The 24,017-nt window shown below is 34.2% G+C and overlaps 1 protein-coding gene across 1 annotated transcript in view; it reads right to left on the reverse strand.

Moving 5' to 3' along the window:
* Positions 1 to 24,017, reverse strand: part of NHLRC2 (NHL repeat containing 2) — a 63,158-nt gene that overhangs the window by 8,365 nt on the left and 30,776 nt on the right. The window contains exons 4-8 of the mRNA XM_074233643.1: positions 22,921 to 23,042; positions 21,009 to 21,138; positions 15,088 to 15,187; positions 5,935 to 6,166; positions 5,023 to 5,145 (exon numbers count right to left, since the gene is read on the reverse strand). Of these exons, the coding sequence (XP_074089744.1) occupies positions 5,023 to 5,145; positions 5,935 to 6,166; positions 15,088 to 15,187; positions 21,009 to 21,138; positions 22,921 to 23,042 (707 nt within the window). The remainder of the gene's footprint in view (positions 1 to 5,022; positions 5,146 to 5,934; positions 6,167 to 15,087; positions 15,188 to 21,008; positions 21,139 to 22,920; positions 23,043 to 24,017) is intronic.

The raw sequence follows: 24,017 nt of genomic DNA on the forward strand, positions 1-24,017 counted from the left end.
CCTTGTTTGGCCATGATCATTTTTCCTATCCATGTGTGATAAAGGTAATGTTTTTCTGTTTCTCTAATTTGTTTATGATGTGACCGTTTATATCTAGATCACATTTCTATCTTGTGTAAGATCTGAAACACTGTTCTAAATCAAATTTCTTCCAGACTGATCTCCAATTTTCCCAGCATTTTTTGATCAAATATCAAGTCTTTATTTCAGTAGCAGGCATCTGTTTGTTTCAGGAATACTAAAGCATTAGATTTGCTGCTGTATGTGGTGTACCTACTCTGTTCTACTGATCTATTTTAAAACCAGGTACCAAAAAGTCTTAATAATGACTGCTTTGAAAAGCAGTTTGAGATCTGGTACTGCTGGGCACCCCCATTCCCATTCTTAGACAGCTGGCCAACAAGAGTTTTCATTCAGCACCATGGGCTGGGCACTGTGCTAAACCCTGGGGAATACAGATTCAAGCACAAACCAAGTCCTTGTTCTCAAGGAAGCTTACATTCTAATGCGGGGAAGACAACATAAGGGGGTGGGTGGGATGGATGAAAAAGCTCTGGAAAGGAGAATGGTAGACAGAGTACGGTGGAGATCAGTCAGAAGTTCAACCTGGGGAGGATGAAGCCAGGCCTGGCTGGTTCACCTTCTTAAGAGAGATGGAGGTTCTGAGAGGAACCAGTCAGAGGGAGGGACCACGGGAACTGAGGTTTCTTTCATTGTGAGGAGTATAGGGGTAGAATTCGTTTCTAGGGTGACAAGCTTTCAATGACATGGTAAACAAAATTTTGTGGATATGAATCAGAAGCGCAGCCACTTTCACAACTGAATGTAGGAAGAGGCACTATTCAATCAACAATCAACATGGAACAGAGGTTGAGGTGCAGGGGAGACTGAAGAACTACTGTTCTTGCCATTGGCTGTTCCTGACCATTTGTCCCTGGTTGAATCTTAGTAGTTTGGCACATTGACTGGATGGAAGGATTGGAGGTGGAATGAGAGGAAAAAAAAAACAAATTTTCATTGTTTTTCTTGCAATTCTAATTGTGGTCTGACAGGAGGTGGAAAGATTAAACAGCAACATCCTGGGTGTCAGTGAACTTAGATGTAAGACAGGTGAATTTAATTCAGGGGATCATTACATATACTACCACAGGCAAGAATCCCTAAAAAATGGAGGTAACCCTCATAGTCAATAAAAACTTCTAGGACAAGCAGTACTGGGGTATAATCTTAAAAATGACATGATATGTTTGAATCCATGGCAAATTGTTCAGACTCAATAACACTAATCTACACTCCAATAACTGATGCCAAAGAGACCAAATTTGATCAGTTTTCTAAAGACCTACAGCATCCTCTAGAAATATAAAAAAGTCACTTTCTTCATAGGATAAATGGAATGTTAAAGTAGGCAATCAAAAGATAATTGTAATAACAGGCAAGTTTGACCTTAGAATACCAAATGAATAAGGATGGAGACATATAGTTTTGTCAAGGTAACTCATAGGTCATAGCAAAAAATTTTTTTAACAATCCAAAAGGTCACTTTATACATGGACAAGACCAGATAATCAATATTGAAATCAGATTGATTATAAACTTTGTAGCCAAAGGTGGAGAAGCTCTATACTATCAGTTAAAAAAAAGACCTGGAGTTGACTCTGGCTCAGATCATAAACTTTTTATTGCAAAATACAGGTTTAAATTGATGAAAGCAGGGAAAACCATCAGACCATATACGTATGATCTAATTAAGATTCCTTATGAATATGAAGTTGAAGAGATGAATAGATTTAAGGGATTTAGATCTGGTAGACAAAGTGCCTGTAGAACTATGTATAAAGGTTTGCAATACTGTATAGAAAGCAGCAACAAAAAAAATCTCTAAGAGCAAGAAAGCAAATGACTGCCTGATGAGACCTGTTTTTGAAGAGGAGACCTTTTTATTTATTTCACTATGACAAAGGTATTCTTCCTCCACAATCTTCTCTTCCCCTTGTCCTGCCCTCCCCACCAAATAAACCATTAGCCTAAATGGAGGATTTTTTCCCCCTTTATACTTTTTTTTTTTTAAATCTCAAGTCTGTCAGTTTCCTTTAGTCCCTCAGGGAATTTCTTATGACTGAAGTCTGAAGTCTTTCACTTTCATTTCTTATGGATCACATTACCACTTGTTTAAAGGTTGAGTTGCTTAGCAATCTGTTTAATGGTGGAATACAGCTGAATTATGCTACTATCTTGAACTCTGCCATCATTTTCTTCCAAAGACCATAATCTAAGTTCTCTTGGAGTATGTAAGTATTTTATGCATAGGTCTGCAGTTATCCTGAATTTTTTAAAGAGGTATCACTATTTCATTTATTTGAAAAATATATATTGAATACCTATATTATATGGTAATTATATATTATTATAATTATATATATAATTTAATATATCAATAGAGTAGATAGGTTTCTTAAAATCAAATTCACAGAATTTTAAACAGGATTTTGAAACTAAAAGGAATCACAGGTTCATAGATCTAGAATTTTGAGGGACTTTAGAAGTCATTTAGAACCATGTCATGTTATAGATAGTAATTATCAATATTTGAACCCATGCCTCCTCCATATTAGTTCCCTTAGCTCAACATGACACTTGGATGATTGTTGAGAAAAGTTATTTCTAGAGTTTATTTGCCATAGAATCTTGTATAATTTTAAAACTATAGCAATGCATTTAATATAACATGTTGTTATATTAAAAACTGGTAAGGTTTTTTAGTCTATCAAAGTCAACTGCTTTCTAAAAAAAAATCAACCATTGGTAGACAACAATAATTTATGGATTTTAAAGCACTTGGGCTGATCTTCAAGGTAACAGAATGTGAAGAAAATTTCAAAAGAATGGAAAATAATACAGAAAGTGATTTTATTTAAAGACAAGCTATCAAAAAGACATTAGCAACTCCTTAAATGTCTATTTTCTTATCGCTACAAAATGTTTATCAGATGGTTTATGTAATATATCACAGATATATACTTTTGATGAAAATGAGAAGGAAATTTGTAGGCTTTCACAGACAATATTTTTATGGAAGACAAAAATCTTCCCAGTTATGCAGAGCAAGGTAAGGAAAACATAAGATTCTTATGTCTAATATTTTTTATTTACAAAAACAACAACAACAAACCCCCCAAAATATAAAATTTACCCAAACCACTTTTCTTAGTCCGGAGGGAAATCACCAAGGGAAAACATTCATTCATTTACTTAAATCTTTTTAAAATTTAATTGAAATTAGAAATTTAATTAACAAGTGAAAAAGTCAGCAAAGTATATACATGATATGGTTATTATGTTTACTGAAGGCATATATTAAAAGTAAAATGACATGAGTATATATTTTTGTCAATTTTTCCACCAATAATCATCCAGATGTGCTTTTATTAGCACTGTCCCTGATCTTCCTTCCTTTCTTTCTTTCTCTCTTTTTTTTAAAGGATTTTGCAAGGCAAATGGGGTTAAGTGGCTTGCCCAAGGCCACACAGCTAGGTAATTATCAAGTGTCTGAGGCCAAATGAACTCAGGTACTTCTGACTCCAGGACTGGTGCTCTATCCACTGCACCACCTAGCTGCCCCCCATCTTCATTTCTACTCTAATTCTTCCCCACAAATATTTCAAAGAAAAAAAATGAAACAAAATATAAATAGCAATGTCAAAGTTCAAAATTAGAAATAAGCTGAGATCCTCAGAGGCAAGGAACCTAATGTTTTTGTGGATAATAAAAGAAATAGTCAAAAGCCATTTGTGATTGTTTTAATAAATCATTATCTACATAATGATTAATATTATCATAACAGGCAGTTTTGGGATAATTTTAGGTAAGTTATCCTGAAATCATTTTGAGAATCTTCAGAAAGCATTTAGTATTTTAGAAATTTTTTGTGCAGTAAAAGAAAAATAAAATAGATCTATATTCACAAGCTTTCCCCAAAAAACCTTTAGGTTGTTTTCTAAGAAAGACAACAATACAGATATAATAATTTGGCAAAATGCATTAAGATATTGAAATTTATCATAAGAATTGTTAAGTAATAAAGAATGCAAAAAACTTGGCATAAAACTTTACTCCATCTTTCTTCAGCCTAATTCTTAGAATGACTACAGGTAGATGAAATCTAACAGTTTTTAGATCTCCGAATTATCAATGATGCACTGTACTCCATATATGCAAAAGAAACAAATATCATTTCCATCATACAGTCATGAATCTGCTTTTTTTCCAACTTTTAATATAAGGGTAAAATGTATCTTGAGAATAATTTGCCCCAGAACTATGAGGATCCATCAAATTTTAATTTTTCAATTAAATTTGGGGCCTGAAGAAATTTTATCCTTGCCTAAAGAATAACTGCTGCCAAATTTGTTAAATTTATAGTAGTACAAATTTGTTAATTCTGAGTACAATATCCCATAATAAAATAATTGTGAATTGTAGCATTAGAACTTAATACTGGGGCTCTAGGTGATGTCACAAACCATGATTATATGCTTTCTGTAGTAATGAAATGAGAAAAAAATGACATTATTATGTCTGAAAATGTTTCTCAACATAAACATTTATATGCATTTAACTTTCTAGCAGTTTTTTTGTGTTCCTATGTCTCTCACATTGGTGAATTTCCCTGAAATATTTTACTTCTCTCTCCCCTACAACTCCCTCCCTCCACCCCAACACTTCTACATGAAATCTCTCTCATTTACTGAATATGTTGCTAAGCAGCTTGATTAGTTATAATTCATAATGCTTGATTATGGACACTATGATTCTACTTATGTTTTCCTCATTTCAAGGTCCTGACAAATTCATTCTAAAAACAAAATCAAGAAAACAGAGAATGGAATAACATGAATATGGCTGTCAAGAATGGCTAATGGAACTATGTATTTTAAAATGGCATTTGTAGGAGGCTTTCACAGATTTTTAAGCATTTTAATTGCTACATAGGAAAAAGAAAGTATTATTAATTATACTTACTTTGTGATTATAGGAGTCTGCCACATAAAGTAAGTTTCTTTTCTTATTCCAAGCCACTCCAAGTGGGTGCTGAAGCTTTGCATTGATTCCTGCTCCATCAACATCTCCAAAAGCAAATAAATTCTTTTTTTTTTTTTTTTTTTTTTTAGAAAAAGAAAAGGCATTTGTTATTAAAGTACTAGAGTATTTTGGTTACCTATGTAAGGCAGATTTAGAAAACAGTTTCATTTATCTAAGTTTAGGCAAAGAAAAACTGATTTTTTTTTGCCTAAATAAGGTAGGATACTTGGAAAACTAGCAGTGCTTACAAAACTTCCAACCTCTACTACCCTTTAAATGCTTTCTAATTTGGTTGTGAGCAGATACATGACACATTAGTCAGTCTGCTTTTTGCTGAATGACAAAATGGTCCTTGTCTACCTTTCTGGGCCTCAGCTTCTTCATTTGTGAAATAAGGAGGTTGGATCAAGGGCTTTTAAGGGCTCTTTTCTGAAGGGTGTCCTGAGGATCAAATGAGAGAATGGATGTTGTAGAGATCTCAGTAGAATGCATGGTGAATAATGGCTGCTTAATGAATTTCTGTTCTCCTCCTGTTCTCTGTTCACCTCTGAGTCCATGATTTTCTGAGCTCTCATCTCCAATATGTTATACAACTGTTGCTCAGTCCTCCCCTCTGCTATGAGTGCTCAGCATTTACATATGACTGCAGATAGCTGCTGTCTGTAGTAGCTGGTGGCATTTGATATGTTCCAGTCATGGACTGGATCATTCTGTCATAACTTCTACATTACAATAAATAATCATGCTTCCTCATTCCTAAGGAACCATGGCTTGGTAATCTGAAAGCTCAATCAATATTAACTGAGGCTCACAGTGGTTATAACAAAATCACACATGAGAAATGTAACTTACCATGGGATTTCTCTCTCCTCCCACAAGGTGCTTCACGGCTCCATCTTTCAGCGAGACAGTCCGGACTGTACTGCTCTCACTGTCTGCTACAAATAAGCAATTCCAAGGCTCTTCAGAAGCCACAGAAAGACCTGAAGGCTGGGCAAAACCTGCCTTGTGGGGATATGCATTGTTTCGATTCTCTTCATTTCCACTTCCAGCAAACCGAAGGCAGGTTCCTTTTGTTAACTCACTAAAGAAAAACAAATTCATAGGTCTAGTATTATGGTTAATAAATTTAAATAATTATTAAAAAATTAATGCAAATAATCAAATTATTGATGATTATCAAACAAAACTAACAAGAAATGATAAATACATACAGTGTCCTATATTTTGGCATGTAAACACACGAGTCATTTTTTCAATTTCCATAATACTTCCTAATCATTAACCATATTCTCTGAAAAATCTTTACTTTTCATAAAAGCAAATAGATACATAAAGAACTAAAGTAATTTTTCCAAAGGTCAGGCAAGGTTTGGTTGGGTAAGGCAGGATTAGAAGATAAAGACCATGGATGGCTGTAACTCAATCCTACCTCAACCCTTCTTACATCACAGAATTTTACAAATTGTAAAGTACCTTAGACCTTATCTAATTTACCCCTTCATTTTGTTCCTAAAGTAACTTAAACTCAGGGAGAGATATCAAAATAAGACAGGTAACAAAAAGCAAAGGCAAAATTCAAATGCAAGTCTTATGAATTTAAATATATTCCTCTTTCCATCATATTACTGCTTCTGTTTTTCTTGGTTGTTTAAAAATTATACTTTCATTTTTTAATTTTGTTTGAATTCTATATATAAGAACAAAAACAGTTAACTTATGAATCTTAAGTTTTAAATGGGCTTTAATTTTTTAATTCATGTCTTAAAGTCAAAGTCTCCTATTAAGTAAAACTAGACAAATAAATTAGCTGTGCCATTATTTTAAGAAAAATGACTAAGAGTAAATTTCATTTTAGCAAAATCATGTATAAACCAAATTTTCTTTAAAGTGAATATCTGTAAGTCAATGTTTCTATGTTTCATGGAACTCTGGGAGTCTGAGAAGACGCTCAGGGTGTCATAAGGAGAAAAGCTGAAATGATGGATAAGTATGGAAAACAAACTTCTCTGCTTTTTGCTATTCAAAATAAAAATTTTAACTGGGAAGAAAAGACAGGAAATCTGTCAAGATTGGTCATATACCTGAAAAGTTGGCTTGTTATTATTTCTAGAATAAAATCACTGAATAATACAAGACATGCATTGAATTGTCACTCTCAGCACAAGGCACGTAAAATAAACAATATATTAATAATTTTGCTTAATTTTAGAAAAAGATTTTTCAATAACCCCTGTATGTAATTTAGTAAAACAAAGAAATCTGAAGAGATAATAAAACTCCCAAAGACTTGATATTGATAATTGGATTACATTTTATGGTTCTTCCTTCCCACTAGAGCTATATCTCCCTCCTCTGAACTCATAACATTTAATTTAAACTTTTCTTATGTGTTTGTCACATTTTATTTTATCTTATAATTCCAATTTGGATATATGCCATCTGTCTTATTAGATATTAAACTCTCTTAGGGAGGAGACATTTTATACTTCTTATATATATTCTCAAATGTACAACATAGTGCTGCGCAAATAATTTACACAGATGACTAATCTGTTGGATTTTTAATCACTAAGCTATATTTGGAAATAAGACAACCCAATGGAAAGCATATTTTAATCTTTGGTCATTTTCTTCCTGGATCCAACAACTTATATATCTGAGCATCCCCTGACTTCAACAATCAATATGGTTTCAAATGTAGATTTAAAATGCTATGATTCTACTACCTAATATCATTAATAGTAGCCAGAGAAAAAAGGACCTTTTTATCTTTTAAAAAGTTATAAAATTTCTTCAAAACAAATTTTTGAGTTATCTAAGTTTTTATTTTATAGAAATCTGAATTATACATAAAGTTCCTAAAGCAATGTCTGCCTATATCTCATATTCCTAAAATACAGAAATTCTCAGGAGTTTTTGTCTCTTAATAGCACTAACATAAGTAAACTATTCAAGTCATTACATTATTCTAAGAATTATTTGGCACATAGTATTTGTAAACATTGCTACACAAATCTGGAACAACTGCATTAACAGAAAGACAAATACTAGGGAGCAATTATTATAAGACATTTGAATTTACAATAGGATTTACTTAACTATCTCACTATGCTTGATATATATCATTAACAAGTTCAGTCAATCCATTCATTACCCTTCTTGTCACTCTTCAAAAGTTCCTGATCTGGTGCTATGCTACTTTGACTTCTAAGAGCTGACTTCATCCACCCATCAGGTTTTTAAGTTACCCTCTTCTTATAATACACTTTCTCTCTCGTGTGTGTGTGTGTGTGTGTGTGTGTGTGTATGTATCTATATATCTAGGTATATACATATACATACACACACATATATGAATATAATAGTTGCTTTTTTTACCTCAAGTCAATACCACTATCGTTTCTGGAAAGGGTCTGTTAATTGTTTGATAGTCCCATTCACCAAACTTGCCAAGCTGAAACACTCTTCTTTTTTTAAGCTTTATTTATCTGCATTCATTTATTATCTGCTCCTCCCACACTGATCAAATGAACATTAAAAAACTTCTTAAGTCATAACAAAAAAGCACAGTCCAACAAAACAAATTCCCACATTGGTCATTTCCAAAAATATATGTCTCATGCTTCATTTCCATACTCTTACTTAGAAGTGTGCTTCACCACTCCTCTGGTTAATCATTAATTAGACTCTAAAGAATTTAAATGGTGTTTTTCTTTATATGCTGTTAGCATATAAATTGTTCTACTCATTTTACTCTGTATTAGTTCATAGAAGTCTTCCCAGTTTCCTCTGAAACTGTCCATTTCATTATTTCTTATGATGCAATAGTATTTCATTAAAAATTCATTTACCATAATTCGTTAAGCCATTCCTCAATAGGTAGCTATCTCCCCTAATTTCCAGTTTGATTCTACTAAAAAAAAAAGGGTTGATGTAAATAGTTTTGTACATATTTATTCTTTTCCTTTGACATTTTTGGGTAGAAGCCTAATAATGGTATTGCCGGGTAAAAGATGGGCTACTTAATGACTATGTGGGCAAGTGTCAATACTATTTTCCAGAATGGCTGGACCAATCCATAGCTTCAACAGTAGATCAACATGCCTACTTTCCTGCAGTTCCTCTAATATTAGTTATTTTCCTCTTGTTAAATTTGTCAATCCAATGGAGGTGAGATAAAATCTAAGAGTTGAATTAATCTGTATTTCTTTAATCATTAGTGATTGAAGTATTATTTTCATATGGTTTAATGACAGCTTTTATTTCTTCTCTTGAAAACTGCATTTCATAACTTTCGATCATTTATCTCTTGGGTTCCTTTATCATCATGGATATGAGACATTTCTAGAGATACTTGCTTCAAAGAATCTAAATTGTGAAATGCCCTTTACTGATCACTACTCCTACACACACACACACACACACACACACACACACACACACACACACACAAACACACAATCTCTCTTCCCCTTAGAATATATATATATATGTATGTATATGGTCTCTTCCCCTTAGAATACACACACACATATAGTCTCTTCCCCTTAGAATGTAAGTTCCTTGAGGGCAAGGACTGTGTGACTTTTGTGTGTATATTGCCAAAATCTAGAAGAGTGCTTGATACATAGTAAACACTTAATAAATGCATTTTTAATTCAATTAATACTTACCAAGCTTACATACTACACCATATTAAGCCTTAAAGATACAAATATAAAAGATAGTACCTGGCCCCAAGGAGTTGATATTCTAATAACATTTAAAGACAGGAAAATACAAGATGTTAAAAAATGAATACAAAATGACTAGGAAGAACTAACAACTGATAGGGATAGAGAAACTGGGGTAGGGAAAAAGAGAGGATGTTAAAAGGTATTTTAAATTGAGGACATCTCTTTAAGTGTCTTAATTATAAAGTAATTTGTATAATGACTCAATGTATGAAAAATTACTCTTTGCATACAATTTTACAGGAATACATCAACATTTTCACTTCAGAAAAAAGGTAATTATATTATACTGGAAAGTAATGTGATGCAATCATTTCTATAAATAATAACAATTTATTTTCACCCTAAACTGTCTTCTTCCCATTGCTCAGCAAGACACATTTATGCTAGTGTGAATACACACTTTTTTTTTCTTCTCATCACCTCAAGCTATCATCCTATATATCTCATCCCTTTCCCAGAAAAAAAAAAACCCTAGAAAGTTCTCTGTACTGGTTGCCTCCACATCCTTTCCTTTCTCTCATTCCTCAAATCTCTTCAATATAGCTCTTGACCTTGCCACTCTTCATCACAAGTAAAACTATTATCTACATAGTTGTCAAAGATGCCAAATCTGACGGTGGTTTTTCAGCCCTCATCTTTCTTGACTTGTTTGCTCCTTTTGGCCACTTCTGACTGACCTATCTTCCTAAATGCTTTTTTCTCTGGATTTCTGTGACCTCTCCAGGTTCATATTTTTTCTCCATTTTCCTTGCTTAATAATCATTCCAGCTATTTAATTATTAATGCTCCTCTTCCATTCCCAGTTCATCAATCTATGGTTCCGTCCCAGGTCCTCTTCTTTTTTGATATTTTCTTTTTGTAACCTCATTACTCTTCATGGATTTCATTATGTTTAAGCAGAACTCAGTAACCTGAGTCTCTCTCCCTTGAGATGAATGAAGCTCAAGCCCCATAATCACCAACTTGTATATCATATATTTCAAATTGGATGTTCCAGGACTTCTGGCCAAGATGGTGGAGAGAAGACAGGCACAGTTCTAAAGTCTCCTGATCTTTCCCCATCTATGATATGATACAAACCTCTTAACAGAAATCCGATCCACAAAACACAGAAAGAAAAGCCAAGAGAAGGGACATTTACCTCAGGATTTGTCTTCCTTAGTCATGGGTAAGTCCAGGCACAGAGGGTGGATCAGCCATGGATCAGCCTGATTAACAGCAGGGCTGGAGCCCAGGAACCTGAGGGCCTGAAAGCCAGACCTGCTTGATCAGCAATGGGGCTAGACAGTGGGGGCTTGGGTCAACTGGGGAGCAGAGGCATTGGTGTTGGTGCCATCCGGAGCTTGCTGACAGGGCTGGAGGGAGAGTTCCGGTGCAGGAGAGCTGTGGAAACCATCCCTAGGCACCTCCATTTCAGCTGAGGCCTCTTCCCAGAACAAACATAATTACAGACCTTCTGCCCCAGGGGCAGGTGTGTGAGCAGAAGAACCACCTCAGCTGACAATAGGGAGAGGGTTGACCTCGCCCCAGGGTAGAGCCCACCATTGACTGAAGACAAAAGTATTTAACAGCTTCAATCACTCCCTTCAGGCCAAGGGAGAGGGCCTCAATCAAGGTCACAGACACTCCAGAGAAAGCAACCAGCACCTCCTAGTGGTCAGCCAGAGAAATTGCACTCAGTGAGTAAAGCCTCTAGCACCCCCTACCGGCCAGCGGGAGATACCACACTCAGTGAGTAAAGCCTCTAGCACCCCCTACTGGCCAGCTGGACATCTTACACTCAGTGAGTAAAGCCTCTAGCACCCCCTACCGGCCAGCGGGAGATACCACACTCAGTGAGTAAAGCCTCTAGCACCCCCTACTGGCCAGCTGGACATCTTACACTCAGTGAGTAAAGCCTCTAGCACCCCCTACCGGCCAGCGGGAGATACCACACTCAGTGAGTAAAGCCTCTAGCACCCCCTACTGGCCAGCTGGACATATCACACTCAGTGAGTAAAGCCTCTAGCACCCCCTACCAGCCAGCGGGAGATACCACACTCAGTGAGTAAAGCCTCTAGCACCCCCTACTGGCCAGCTGGACATCTTACACTCAGTGAGTAAAGCCTCTAGCACCCCCTACTGGCCAACTGGACATATTACACTCAGTGAGTAAAGCCTCTAGGGATCCCAACACCAAACCTCTGTGAACCAGCCCCTCCCCAACGCAAGGTCTTAGCAAAAGGAAGAAAGGTCAGTGGAAAGGTGGATCCACAGAAAAATTCTTGGAAGGAAAAGACCCTAACTCAGAGAGATGTAGAACCTCTGAGGAGAATATGATCTGGTCTCCATCACAGAAAGACTTCCTTGAAGGAAATAAAAAGTTTTAAAAATCAATTGGAAAATTTGGGAAAAGAAACCTAAGAGAAGATTAACACCTTGCAACAAGAAAACAAATCTTTCGAAAATACAATTGGACAAATACAAAATGAAACTAACTCTCTCAGATCCTCAATTGGGCAAATGCAAAAAGAAAATAATTCTTTCAAAACCTCAATTGGTCAAATGAAAGTATTCAAAAATAGAAGTGACCAATTGGAAAAGGAGCTGCAAAAGGTAAATGAAGAAAACTACTCTTAAAAAAAGAATGGAGTCTGTGGAAACTAATGACTTCATGAGACAGCAAGAGCCTGTTAAACAAAACCAAAAAAGTAGAAAAAATAATAGAAGATGTAAAATACCTCATCAGCAAAACCAATGACCTCAAGAATAGATCGAGGAGGGGCAACCTGAGAATTACTAGACTTCCTGAAAACATTGGAGAGGGGAAAAAAGCCTGGATTTAATATTATAGGATCTAGTGATGGAAAATTTCCCTGACATCAAGGAACCAGAGGGCAAAGTAGTTAGTGAAAGAATACACTGATCTCCTCCAGAAAGAGATCCAAAAAAGGAAAACATCAAGGAATGTGGCCAAATTCCAGAACTATCAGATAAAAGAGAAAATCCTGCAAGCAGCCAGAAAAAAAAATTTAAATACAGAGAAGCAACAGTAAGGATTACACAGGACCTGGCTGCATCAACATTAAGGGATTGAAGGGTCTGGAACGAGATATTCTGAAGAACAAGGGAGCTTGGAATGCAGCCAAGAATCCACTATCCTGTAAAGCTGAGCCTTCCAATGGAAGAATTCCAAAAATTCCTGATGACAAGACCAGAGCGAAATAGAAAACTTGGACATTTAACAGGAGGTTCAAGAGACACATGAAAAGGGGCGGCTAGGTGGCGCAGTGGATAAAGCACTGGCCCTGGAGTCAGGGCCTGGGTTCAAATCTGGTCTCAGACACTTACTAATTACCTAGCTGTGTGGCTTTGGACAAGCCACTTAACCCCATTGCCTTGCAAAAACTAAAAACAAAAACAAAAACAAAAACAGAGACAAATGAAAAGGTTAAAACAAAAAGGGGGGGGTAAAGGAAAAAAAAAACTGCTATCCAATAAGATGAAATTGGCTATATCCCTGCATGGGAAAAAGATTCTCATGACTCTTGAGAATTGTCACTCTAACAGAAAATATGCTTATCCAGAAGTGATGGACACTCATGAGACTGCTATCCAATGGGATGAAATTGGCTATAACCCTAATTGGGAGAAAGACTCTAATAACTCTCAAGAATTGTAACTCTATTAGATAGAATATACTTGGCTAGAAGTGATAGATACTCAAAATTTTCTATGACTCAGATAGAATGATTTAAAAACACCTCCTCCTTAAAAAGGGGGACAAGAAAGAGACTGGAGGAGGGAGGGGATTGAATGGGGGTAAAATCTCATTACACTAAGACCTATGGAATTACAGGGGAAGCAGGAAGGAGATAAGAAACACCTGAATCTTCCTCTCATACGACTTGGCTTAAAGTTAACTTATACACATACTCAGTTAACTTAAAAAAAAATCTTACCTTTCAAGTATTAAAAGGGGAAAAGGGGATGGGGGACAGGGAGGAGGAAAAAAGGGGAACTAACAGAAGGAAGGGAAGGGAAAAGGGAAAAAGGGAAAGGGGAAAGAAACGGGGGGGGGTGGATATAGGAGGGCAAACACTAAAGGGGGCAGTATTCAGAAACAAATTGGATGTCCCAGAGATATTTCAAACTAATATGTCTAAAATAGAATTTATTATCTTTGCTACCCCCTTACTCCAAATCTTCCCTAATTTCTTTTAAAAAAAATTTATTTTATTTAAGGAAATGGAGTTAAGTGACTTGCCCAAGGTCACACAGTTAGCAATTACTAAATGTCTGAGGTCAGATTTGAACTCAGGTACTCCTGACTCCAGGGTTGGTGTTCTATCCACTGTGCCACCTAGCTTACCCCTCCTTATTCTCTTGAAGGTACCAAGACTATCCTAGCCTCCTAGGACTAGAACAGTTAGTCAATAAGCCCTTACTGACTCCCTACAGCGCTAAGCACTGTACTAAATGTTGGGAATACCAAAAAAAAGGAAAAAGGCAGTCTTTGCTCTCAAGAAAACAAGCAAACAAAGAAGTACAGACTATATTCAGGATAAAGAGGAAGTAAATAAGAAAGGGAAGGTACCAGAATTAAGAGGGGTTGAAAAAGATTTCCTATAATAAATGGGATTTTAGTTGGAAATTGAAGGGCACCAGGAAAATGAGTTTATATTATATTGAGAAACAATAAAGAATCAATGGGGCTTACTGAGTAGGTAGTATTGCTCAAGGAAATTCCCTATAACAGGGTGGAAGGATGAGTTAGAGAAAATAGAAACTTGGGTCAGAAAGAACATTGAAGAGGTTTTTGTAGTAATCTAGGTAACAAGGTAATCCACAAGAGTCTAAACTAAAATTATAGCTAGTGAGTAAAGAGGAAGGGTCAGATGAAAGAAATGTGGAGTTAGAAATGGCAGCTAAGACCTACAGGGTGAGGAAGTAGAGGAAAATAATACTCCAACTCTTGACTCTGATCATTTTCTCTGGCTGTCTCTTATGCCTCTAAAGTTCTCTGTATGTTAAAAGAACAATTAACTTATTTCTTTACTATGGACCACTTGAATTAAAATGCAATGGAAATAAAATAGTACATTAAATAACTTTTCCCCTAATGATTAAAAATCACTTAGTCCTATGTTCTTTCAGGTTATTAAATATCCTACCATTCACTCATCATATATTGAGTGCCTACTACTAGTCTATCAGGCATTATAATAATGCTGTAGGGTTTTCATGAGAAAAATTTTTAACCATTTAATGACATTCTGTAGCTTACCCTTTCTTTGGTAATCTCCCATCATCCAACAGAAGTGCCCAGATTTGATGAGTGCCTGCCATAGCTATCCATAGAATATCATCTCTACCGATCTCTGAAACTTTAAGAAAATAAATAGTATTTATTTCTCATAGACAAAAGTAATTTTATTGTTTGATGTTTTCAAATTAAGGGAACATAGTAACCTATTTTTAAGACATCCCAATCTGACTTTAGTAAATAGGAAAAAAAGTTTATAACTTCCATGTGAGACATATTTTTAAAGATATTTCACTTCATATTGCATTGGTTTTGATACATTTATAGATTATTCTAAGAAACAATCTGTTACCCTTATCTATGATTATAATCTTTTTTAAAAAACAGATTTAAAAATATAAAGAGAAAACAAACTAATTTCTGTCAAAAAGATTTTCCAATGGAATGTCACTAAACACCAACATTTTATGCTTCTAAAATTGTGATCTTTGAACAATTTCCAAGAATAGACCTTTATGTTTTAATAGTTCAAACAATATGCACTCCTATCAGTTGGCTTTTAGACTTAGAGACTCATTCAAAGAATGTATGTGAAAACAAATTGTTTCTAATAACTAGTTGTATTAAGAAGATTGTAATAAACCATTTACATTGGATAACTTAGTAAAAGAGAAAAAGACTTTTTTTTCTTACTAATGACAAATGCAGGTAATTAACTTTATATTATCCTATTTTCTAATTTTTAATAGCTGTCTCAAATCTTTCCTTTAAGATAAAAGCTAAGTCAATTTATTTTTTAAAAATACAAAAGAACAAAGAAACCTATTTCTAAAATGTACTATACTTTGGATACATTTAAATACATAATAGCTGTAAATCCATTCTAAGGATGTTTTCAAAGGTAATTTAAATGGAAATTTTCACACTAAAGTAAACTGGACTCAGTTACCAGTTGTCACTTTATAAATAAATTCATGAGTACATCAAGGTTTTGCTTCCATAATGGATTTTTTTAAATTGTAATTTTGTGCCATTAAATATATATGTGCATATACATGTTTTATATATATATATATATATATATATATATATATATATATATATATATATATATATATATTTAACATTAAATTCATACATCATCAACCATTTGAGTAATATCCCAAATATAAAGAAGCATCAGAAAAAAAGGTCATTTCTGGAATTCACACCCAGGATCTGTTTAGGTTGATGATTATGTTACATGGTTCATGATGTTTTACCTAATGCAGATATGTTCTACCTTCCATTGCAGCCATCTTCTTGCCATCTAACCTGCCTTCTAATGTAGCCTTCAGACAACTGGACTCAGCCATTTGCCCTGCTGTTGAACCTGCTAGACCCTAGGGACCATACCCTATGGTCCATGCTATGGAGCTTCTGACCAAGGGTCCACACTGTTCTCTGTGTTGAGTGTGTTACATAGTTCAATTATCCAGTTAGTGCCAGTCATGCTCTAGATTTCACTTGACTATCTTCTTGCAATTCACTTCTACCATTGTGCAAATGTGCCCTGTTTCTTCACTCCCCTTCCAGCACTGGAACCATAAACCAATGAATACCTGCCACTGTTAAGGGAAAAGAGGCACCAATCCGCTTTCTTATGGCTCCCTTCACCCTCCTGTAACTTTTCCAAAACAAAACACTCCTTTCCTTGTTCATTACTTGCTTTTCCCTGTTAAAATGTAAGCTCCTTGAGGGCAGGAACTATTTCACTTATACATTTATATCCAGTATTTGCACATAGGAAGTATTTAAAAATTGTTTCACTCATTCATTCAATCAAAATCAAACCTAGAGGAGATGATTATTTTTTGATAGGTTTGAAAATTACAATTAAAATTAAGATTAAAGTAAAATGACTTCAAATTTTCATCTTAACAGATAGCCTAAAAACTACCCGGAGAAGGAAATGACAAAGCACTCTCATATCATTGCCAAGAAAATCCCAAATGGGGTCACAAATAAGACATGACTAAAAAATAACAACAATAAGAAAAAAGAAAACTAAAGAAATTAAGATTATGCTTCCCCCCCCCTTTTGTTCTGAATCTTCTTTCACAACATGTCTAATATGGAAATATGCATAACATTATTATACATGTAAAACCTATATCAGATTACTCACTGCCAAGGGGAGAGGAGGGGGAAAGATGGAGGATGGAGGAAGGGAGAAAAATGTGGAGCTCAAAATCTTATAAAAATGAATGTTTAAAACTATCTTTGCAGATAGTTGGAAAAATAAATAAATTTATAAAAAAATAAATCTAATTGATTTTCTATGTCCAATGAATTATCTTAATCATATTGATTATATTTTATAATGCTTTAAATTTAGATTCAAAACATCCTTCCAAACTCATTCAAAAAGCCATTTCCTGATACGAGATTAAAAAAGGTGTGTGGGGGAAGCAGTTCAGCAAACTTATCAACTATGTCTGATACTACATGTAATATTCTATATACATCCTGTTACTGCTGCAAAGAAGAGTGCCATACTTTTTCTCAGTGCTACTCCACATTAAATTTGGTCATTATAATTACTTTTTTCTTTACAATGTCATCGTTTCAAAGTTCTGCTTTCTTCACACTGAATCAATACAAGTAGTTTTTCCCATGCTTCTCTAAAAGCTTCATAGTTTTCATTACATAATATTTCATTATGTTAACATATCATGATTTACTTAATTATTCCCCAAAGGAAACTTTTGTTTTCAGTTTTCTTGTTAGCACAAAAGTACTATTCTGAATATTTTGATGACCTGGGATTTTTCTAACCTTCAGTCCTCAGCAGTAGAACTCTTTATCAAAGGCTATCATTCCCTGAATTTCTAATGTTGAGCCATTTTTGGTGGGATAGTTTCATGATATTCCATTCTTTATATTATTTGAAAATTTTCTGACTTCCGAGCTTCCACCTTTGTGTCCCTTAGCTTTGATTTTCCCCCCATTATTTTAGCAGCTCTTTGGCTTATCCTCCATAAATTATCTTGACTATAATCACATGAATGTTAAATAAGCATAAATCTTAGGGAAATTTTTTCAAAAAGATTTCTGGTTTTGCTTTTGCAAACTTCAGGGTTAAGAAAAAAAGTTGGTGAAGATTCACCTTAACTTGCCTAGTCTCAGACCTACCATACTACTTCCTGATCAACTCTATGTCACAGTACTTGGATCTTCTCTTCTTCCTATTCACTTTCCAAATCTAATTTCTAGAATAGCAATCAAATCAAACATTCTTCTTGGGAAAGACATTTCAGTCATTTACCAGACCACATTACTCATATATAAGTTCTGACACTCTACTAGAATGTAAGCTCCAGGAAGGCAAGTACTAGTTTAATTGTTTGTATTTGCATTTCTAAAGCCTAGTAGATAGTGAGTGTTTAACAAATACTCAATTCACTCATTTATCCATTCACTCTTCCAGTCATGTATTGACCCTATAACCAATATCAATGTTTACTCCAATTATTTAAAATATGGCATTTCCATGTAAATCTGATAAAAATCTTGATAATATGGCTAGGTCTTTATAATCTTTTTTTGTAAATTCACAAGTTAAAAAAGCCCCTACAGAATCTGAATGAATACTACATTCACCGCCCCCCCCACAAGGCAAATGGGGTTAAAGTGGCTTGCCCAAGGCCACACAGCTAGGGTAATTATTAAGTGTCTGAGGCCGGATTTGAACTCATGTACTCCTGACTCCAGGGCCGGTGCTCTATCCACTGCAACATCTAGCCGCCCCTATATTCACTTTTTAAAGAATTTCTCTTATGGTTTTCCTTCCTATCTCAGTTAACTTTCTTTTCCCTTAGTTCTAATTCTTCATACAGAAAATTGACTATTCTGTAAGCATGTTAAACACAAATGTTCACTAGAGTGTTTGCCACTGGAGGGGGGTAGAAAGGATGACTGAAAGAAAATTATTTAACTTATAATATTCATGTGGATGACTTGAAAAACTTTTATGCCATGTAATTGGAAATATAAAATATCAATTAAAAAACTTAATATGTAATAATATTGTTAAAATCTAGATTCCTGAATCAAAATCATAATGCTATATCAATGAGCAAAGGTAAAATATATTTTGTTTCTTTTAGTAAGAAATGTGTTTATTAAAATTATTTCATACATATCAATGGTGTATTAAGTGTCAGTTAATTTCAATACCTATTGATCAAAAATAGAAAATAATTCAGAAAGGCAAATGGCACTAAAAAGATCTCAATTAAAGATGAAAACCTCTCAATTAAAGCATAGATTTTAGAAAGGGAATAAAGGCAAATAAGTTTTATTAGAGAAATAATGTAATCTTTTCCTCAAAACTCTTACCTTATTTTTGACTATTCAAAGCTAATGAGAACCAAATAACCCTCACTATCAGAAATATCATGAATGTTATGAGGATTAAGACTATTCTTGATCAAAAACAAACCAAGTTCTTCAATCTAGTACAACTAAATTAGTTTGTATGTAGCATTCAAACCTGTTATCATTAATAACTTTTCATTTTAATATTGACAAATGCTAATAAATTATGAAATAAGCCAGCTTATAAAGAAAATATACAAAAGTCCAATAAAAGATTTGATATATATTTTCATTTAACTATTTCCTGAAATATCAGAAATTGTAGAAAGCCAAACATTTTTTAATTCATTCATGTAGTAAATGAGTGAATTGAGTATTTATTACTTTCCTGACCTCTCTGAACATAAAATCTATTTTTATATACCATTTTATTATTTTTGCCAAACAAGAATATGTAATTTCCTATTCAGAATACAAGGAGCTTATGAAAATATGATAGAAATACTAAAACTTGTGTAATAACATAAAAACATTAGCAGATAACAATAAAATATTGATCACCTACTTCTCATCATTTCCTTTTGAAAGAATTACCCTGTATCAAAATGACATCTAGTTGATACTGATGGAGGAATACCAAGTACAGTTTTCTGAAATGCAATTTGAAATATGTGAATTATTTCTAAGATAATATGTTTCCCTTGCAGCAATGGGAGCTCAGAGAAGTTCTTATAATAAGTTATCCACTACAGTCTAGGTCTGAATGTATATTATATTATATCTCAATGTCTATAGGAATTGACAGCTATTCTCAACTAATTCTCTACTTTTTCAATTTTTACCTCCATTATTGAAAAGTCTGATGGGTTCTTATGCTAACTTCCAAAGGGGAAATAAAAAAAAAAGAAAAGATTGTCTGGATCTTGAACAAATAACATATATTTTGTGTAGTTATTTTTTCAATTAAGGAAGTTACTTGAAATGATTTTTAATACTTTATGATTTAAAAAGCTCTTTCATTTAGCTCCAATAAAAAAAGAGCATATTAATCTTTAGCAACAATATATACTTTTATTGATACTTCAAACTTTCTATCAATAGTCATCTAGAAAATTTTTACTGAAAGATTGATTGTTAGTAGGGATCTCAATATATGATGGTGAACGCAAATTATGTTTTGTTTTACTAATATTTTGTTTTCCCTGACTTGAAGATAGTTTAAATAAAAGCTTGTTTTCAAAGCTTAAGCAGGCAATACTAAAATCTCATACAATTTTTTACTCAACAAATAATAAAATATATTTACTTAATAGCATTCTCACAGAAAAAATCTACATTATCTGGATAACTAAAGAATAAGTATACTTCATTTGATATTTTTGGTACATTATAATGACATCATGCACATCAAGTGCCCAATCACTTAGAAATGGACATTTCTTTAATTTCTTTTGAAATATTAAGCTGTTCAAATATGAATGATAGTATTAGAAGAATAGTATTACAACCAACCCCCCCAATTCTTTTGTGTATCCCAGTAGGCTATCATAGAGATAATAACATTCAGAATATGATAAATGTACCTGATGTTCCAAAAACTACATCCCAAGGTGAACTGATGGGCTGTTCCTCTCCTTTGGCTCCACCCTCTTTGTCTGTGCCTTGTATTCCAATGCCAGCCACAGTGCTCACCATTTCAGATTCTAGGTCAATCTGGAAAAAAAAAATTAGCCTGTGATAAAAATGATTCAGGTTTTTTTTTTTTTATCTTTACTCTGGGTATAAGAATCTCAATAGAATATCTAGACAGAATATCACTCTCAGAGTTAGGTGAGGGCATCTGGGTGGTTCAGAGGATAGACTGTGGAGCATGCATTCAGAAAGACCTGGGTTCAAAATCGATTCTTAAATTCTTACAAGCTATGTGGGACAAGGCAAGTCATTTGAACTCTGTCTGCCTTAGTAAAATGGGGATCTCAAAGACACCTGGCTCACAGCACTGTTTTAAGTATCAAAAGAGATACTTGTAAAGCACTGAGCACAGTCCCTGACCCACAAAAGACCCTTCCAAAAAAAAAAGTATAATCATCTAGGGGTTCCTATTGCTTGACTAAGACTTAGATGTATGACAAATTCTCTGTATTTCTTCTATCCCCCTCTCCCATTACCTAAATGATAGATCTTAATGTCCTAAAAGGCAGATGATCTTAATCTGGGGTCCATGAATTAAAAAAAAAATTCAATGTTTCTTTTGTAATCATATTATTTTATCTTAGGATTTAAAAATATTATTTTGAGAAAGGGTCCATAGGCTCCACCAGACTACCAAAGGAATTCATGACCCAAAAAAAGGTTAAGGATGCTCTAGGTAACCAATATTTGAGATGAAATTAAAATTTAAAAACTTACTTTAAATCAAAACACTTATTACCTATTAAAGACCATTATACATCTTCTGGAACATCCAACTAGGGATACCTCACTCTATTCTTGGGGGTCAAAGTCACATTGCTGCTGCTCACTTCCACACTTGTTCCTCAGTAGGACCTGTGACCACTCCCTGTCTGGAATGCCACCTTCTATGTGCAGGTCTGCTCTAGATCTCTGACCTGGAACCAGAGATAGGAACAGAGCTGTCAGTTTGCATGTGAGGTTGAGGTAACCCAGGATGAGTCTGGGACCTTGTCTAGCCCTGGTGTGTAGCTTTGTTCTTTCAGTACCTGAGAAGTGGAATGATCTACAGAGCACAATCCTGAATGAAGTTCCATTCCTGGGTCCATGGGACCTCTCTGTCTTTCTAAGTGAAACTAAGCTTGAAAAATGACTCATTTTAATTTTTTCTTTGGTCAGAACTTTTAATGTGTTTTCTAGATCTTTTTGTAGTAAGTATACTGGAGGGGCTAGGTTATATTTCTTCTTGCTACTCTACCATTCTGGCTCCAAACATATTCATTAGTCCTAATTTATAAAATAATTCTAACTTTTTATTAAAATTCTATCTCCCTAGGGGCGGTTAAGTGGCACAGTGGATAGAGCACCAGCCCTGGAGTCAGGAGTACCTGAGTTCAAATCCGGTCTCAGACACTTAATAATTACCTAGCTGTGTAGCCTTGAGTAAGTCACTTAACCCCACTGCCTTGCAAAAAAACCTAAAAAATTCTATCTTCCTCCCACATCCCAGTCTTCTCTTTTCACAGCTAAACTTTTCCAAATTCATTCAGTTGTTCCTCATGACATGGATGGCAGACCTTTGTTAGGGTTTGTTAATGTCTTCTTAAAATGGGAAACCTTGATGTGAACACAATCCAGATAAAGCCTGAATAGCTTACAATATAGTAGAATTATTCTCATACAGATGGGACTGACATGGATATATTTAAAATTTATAATCGTTTCCTCTAATTTCAAATTCTGAAGTAGGAGTAGAAACTAAGTTATGTTTATAATTAAGAATATTTAAACTGGCATGTAATAATTCAAAAATTGAAAAATTACCTTTCTTATCAAGTGATTTTCTGTATCTGCTACATATATGATGTTGTTCTTTATGGCTACACCTTGTGGAGAATTGAAAGTTGATTCCAAAAATGTTCCATCTTTTCTTCCACTGTTGGGCCCTAAAATAGAAAATAAATCAGTTAATAAAATCTTTCTATTCAAACATGACCAAGGGTGGGAAAAAGGGGGAAATAAACTCAATTTTTTTTAATTTTAGGAGATTAAAACATGCTTGTAAGTAACATTTCTATGTTACTCAAAATTGTTTTAAAAATGATGTATTAAGTGGTTTTAATTGTATGTTGTTCTCTTAAAATCTAAATAGTTAATAATTACTTACTGGTAGTCATCTTAAAATGGGGATCTCAAGGACACCTGGCTCTCTTAGTATAGACTCAGAGGTTATTAGATTTGCTAAAGAGAACTAAAAATAAATATATTTTTCTATTCACAACCCTTTGCCACTTCACAGAAATTCTACTCCTTTGTCAGATTATGATGAGGAGGCGACCATGAATTCCAAAAGGACATGTTAATATACTGCAAGTTTTGGTAGGTCTTGCTGAATTGTAGAAGCTCCGGTCTTTCACCTGAGATCCAATTTTGCTAAGTTTAGAGAACCATCGCCAGAAAGATGGGTAAGTGATGCATATCATTGGTCATAGACACTCAAGATAACTGGGCACTAAGGTAAAGAAAATTCTAACTTTCATTGTTGAAAAACTTAAATTAACAAAACTGTCAATCATTTGAGCTATTTTAAAAGTTAATTAACTAAATAGTGAAAATCTGTAGTGTAAATTAAAAACATAAATTAGTTTATTTTTAATAAACTTATAATAAATATAAAATAATATTAGTTCAACAATATTTCCTTTTTTTTCAGGGTTTTATTTTTTTGCAAGGCATGGCCTAGGTAATTATTAAGTGTCTGAGGCTGGATTTGAACTCAGGTACTCCTGACTCCAGGGCCAGTGCTCTATCCACTGCATCACCTAGCTGCCCCTAAACAGTATTTTCAACCACATTTTTTGCTCTGCTATAAATCAAGAGATTTTGCTTAAGACTTGTTATTGCTCATTTACATAGAACTT

The sequence above is a fragment of the Macrotis lagotis genome, chromosome 4 (genome assembly GCF_037893015.1).
Source record: "Macrotis lagotis isolate mMagLag1 chromosome 4, bilby.v1.9.chrom.fasta, whole genome shotgun sequence".
Lineage (NCBI taxonomy): Eukaryota > Metazoa > Chordata > Mammalia > Peramelemorphia > Peramelidae > Macrotis > Macrotis lagotis.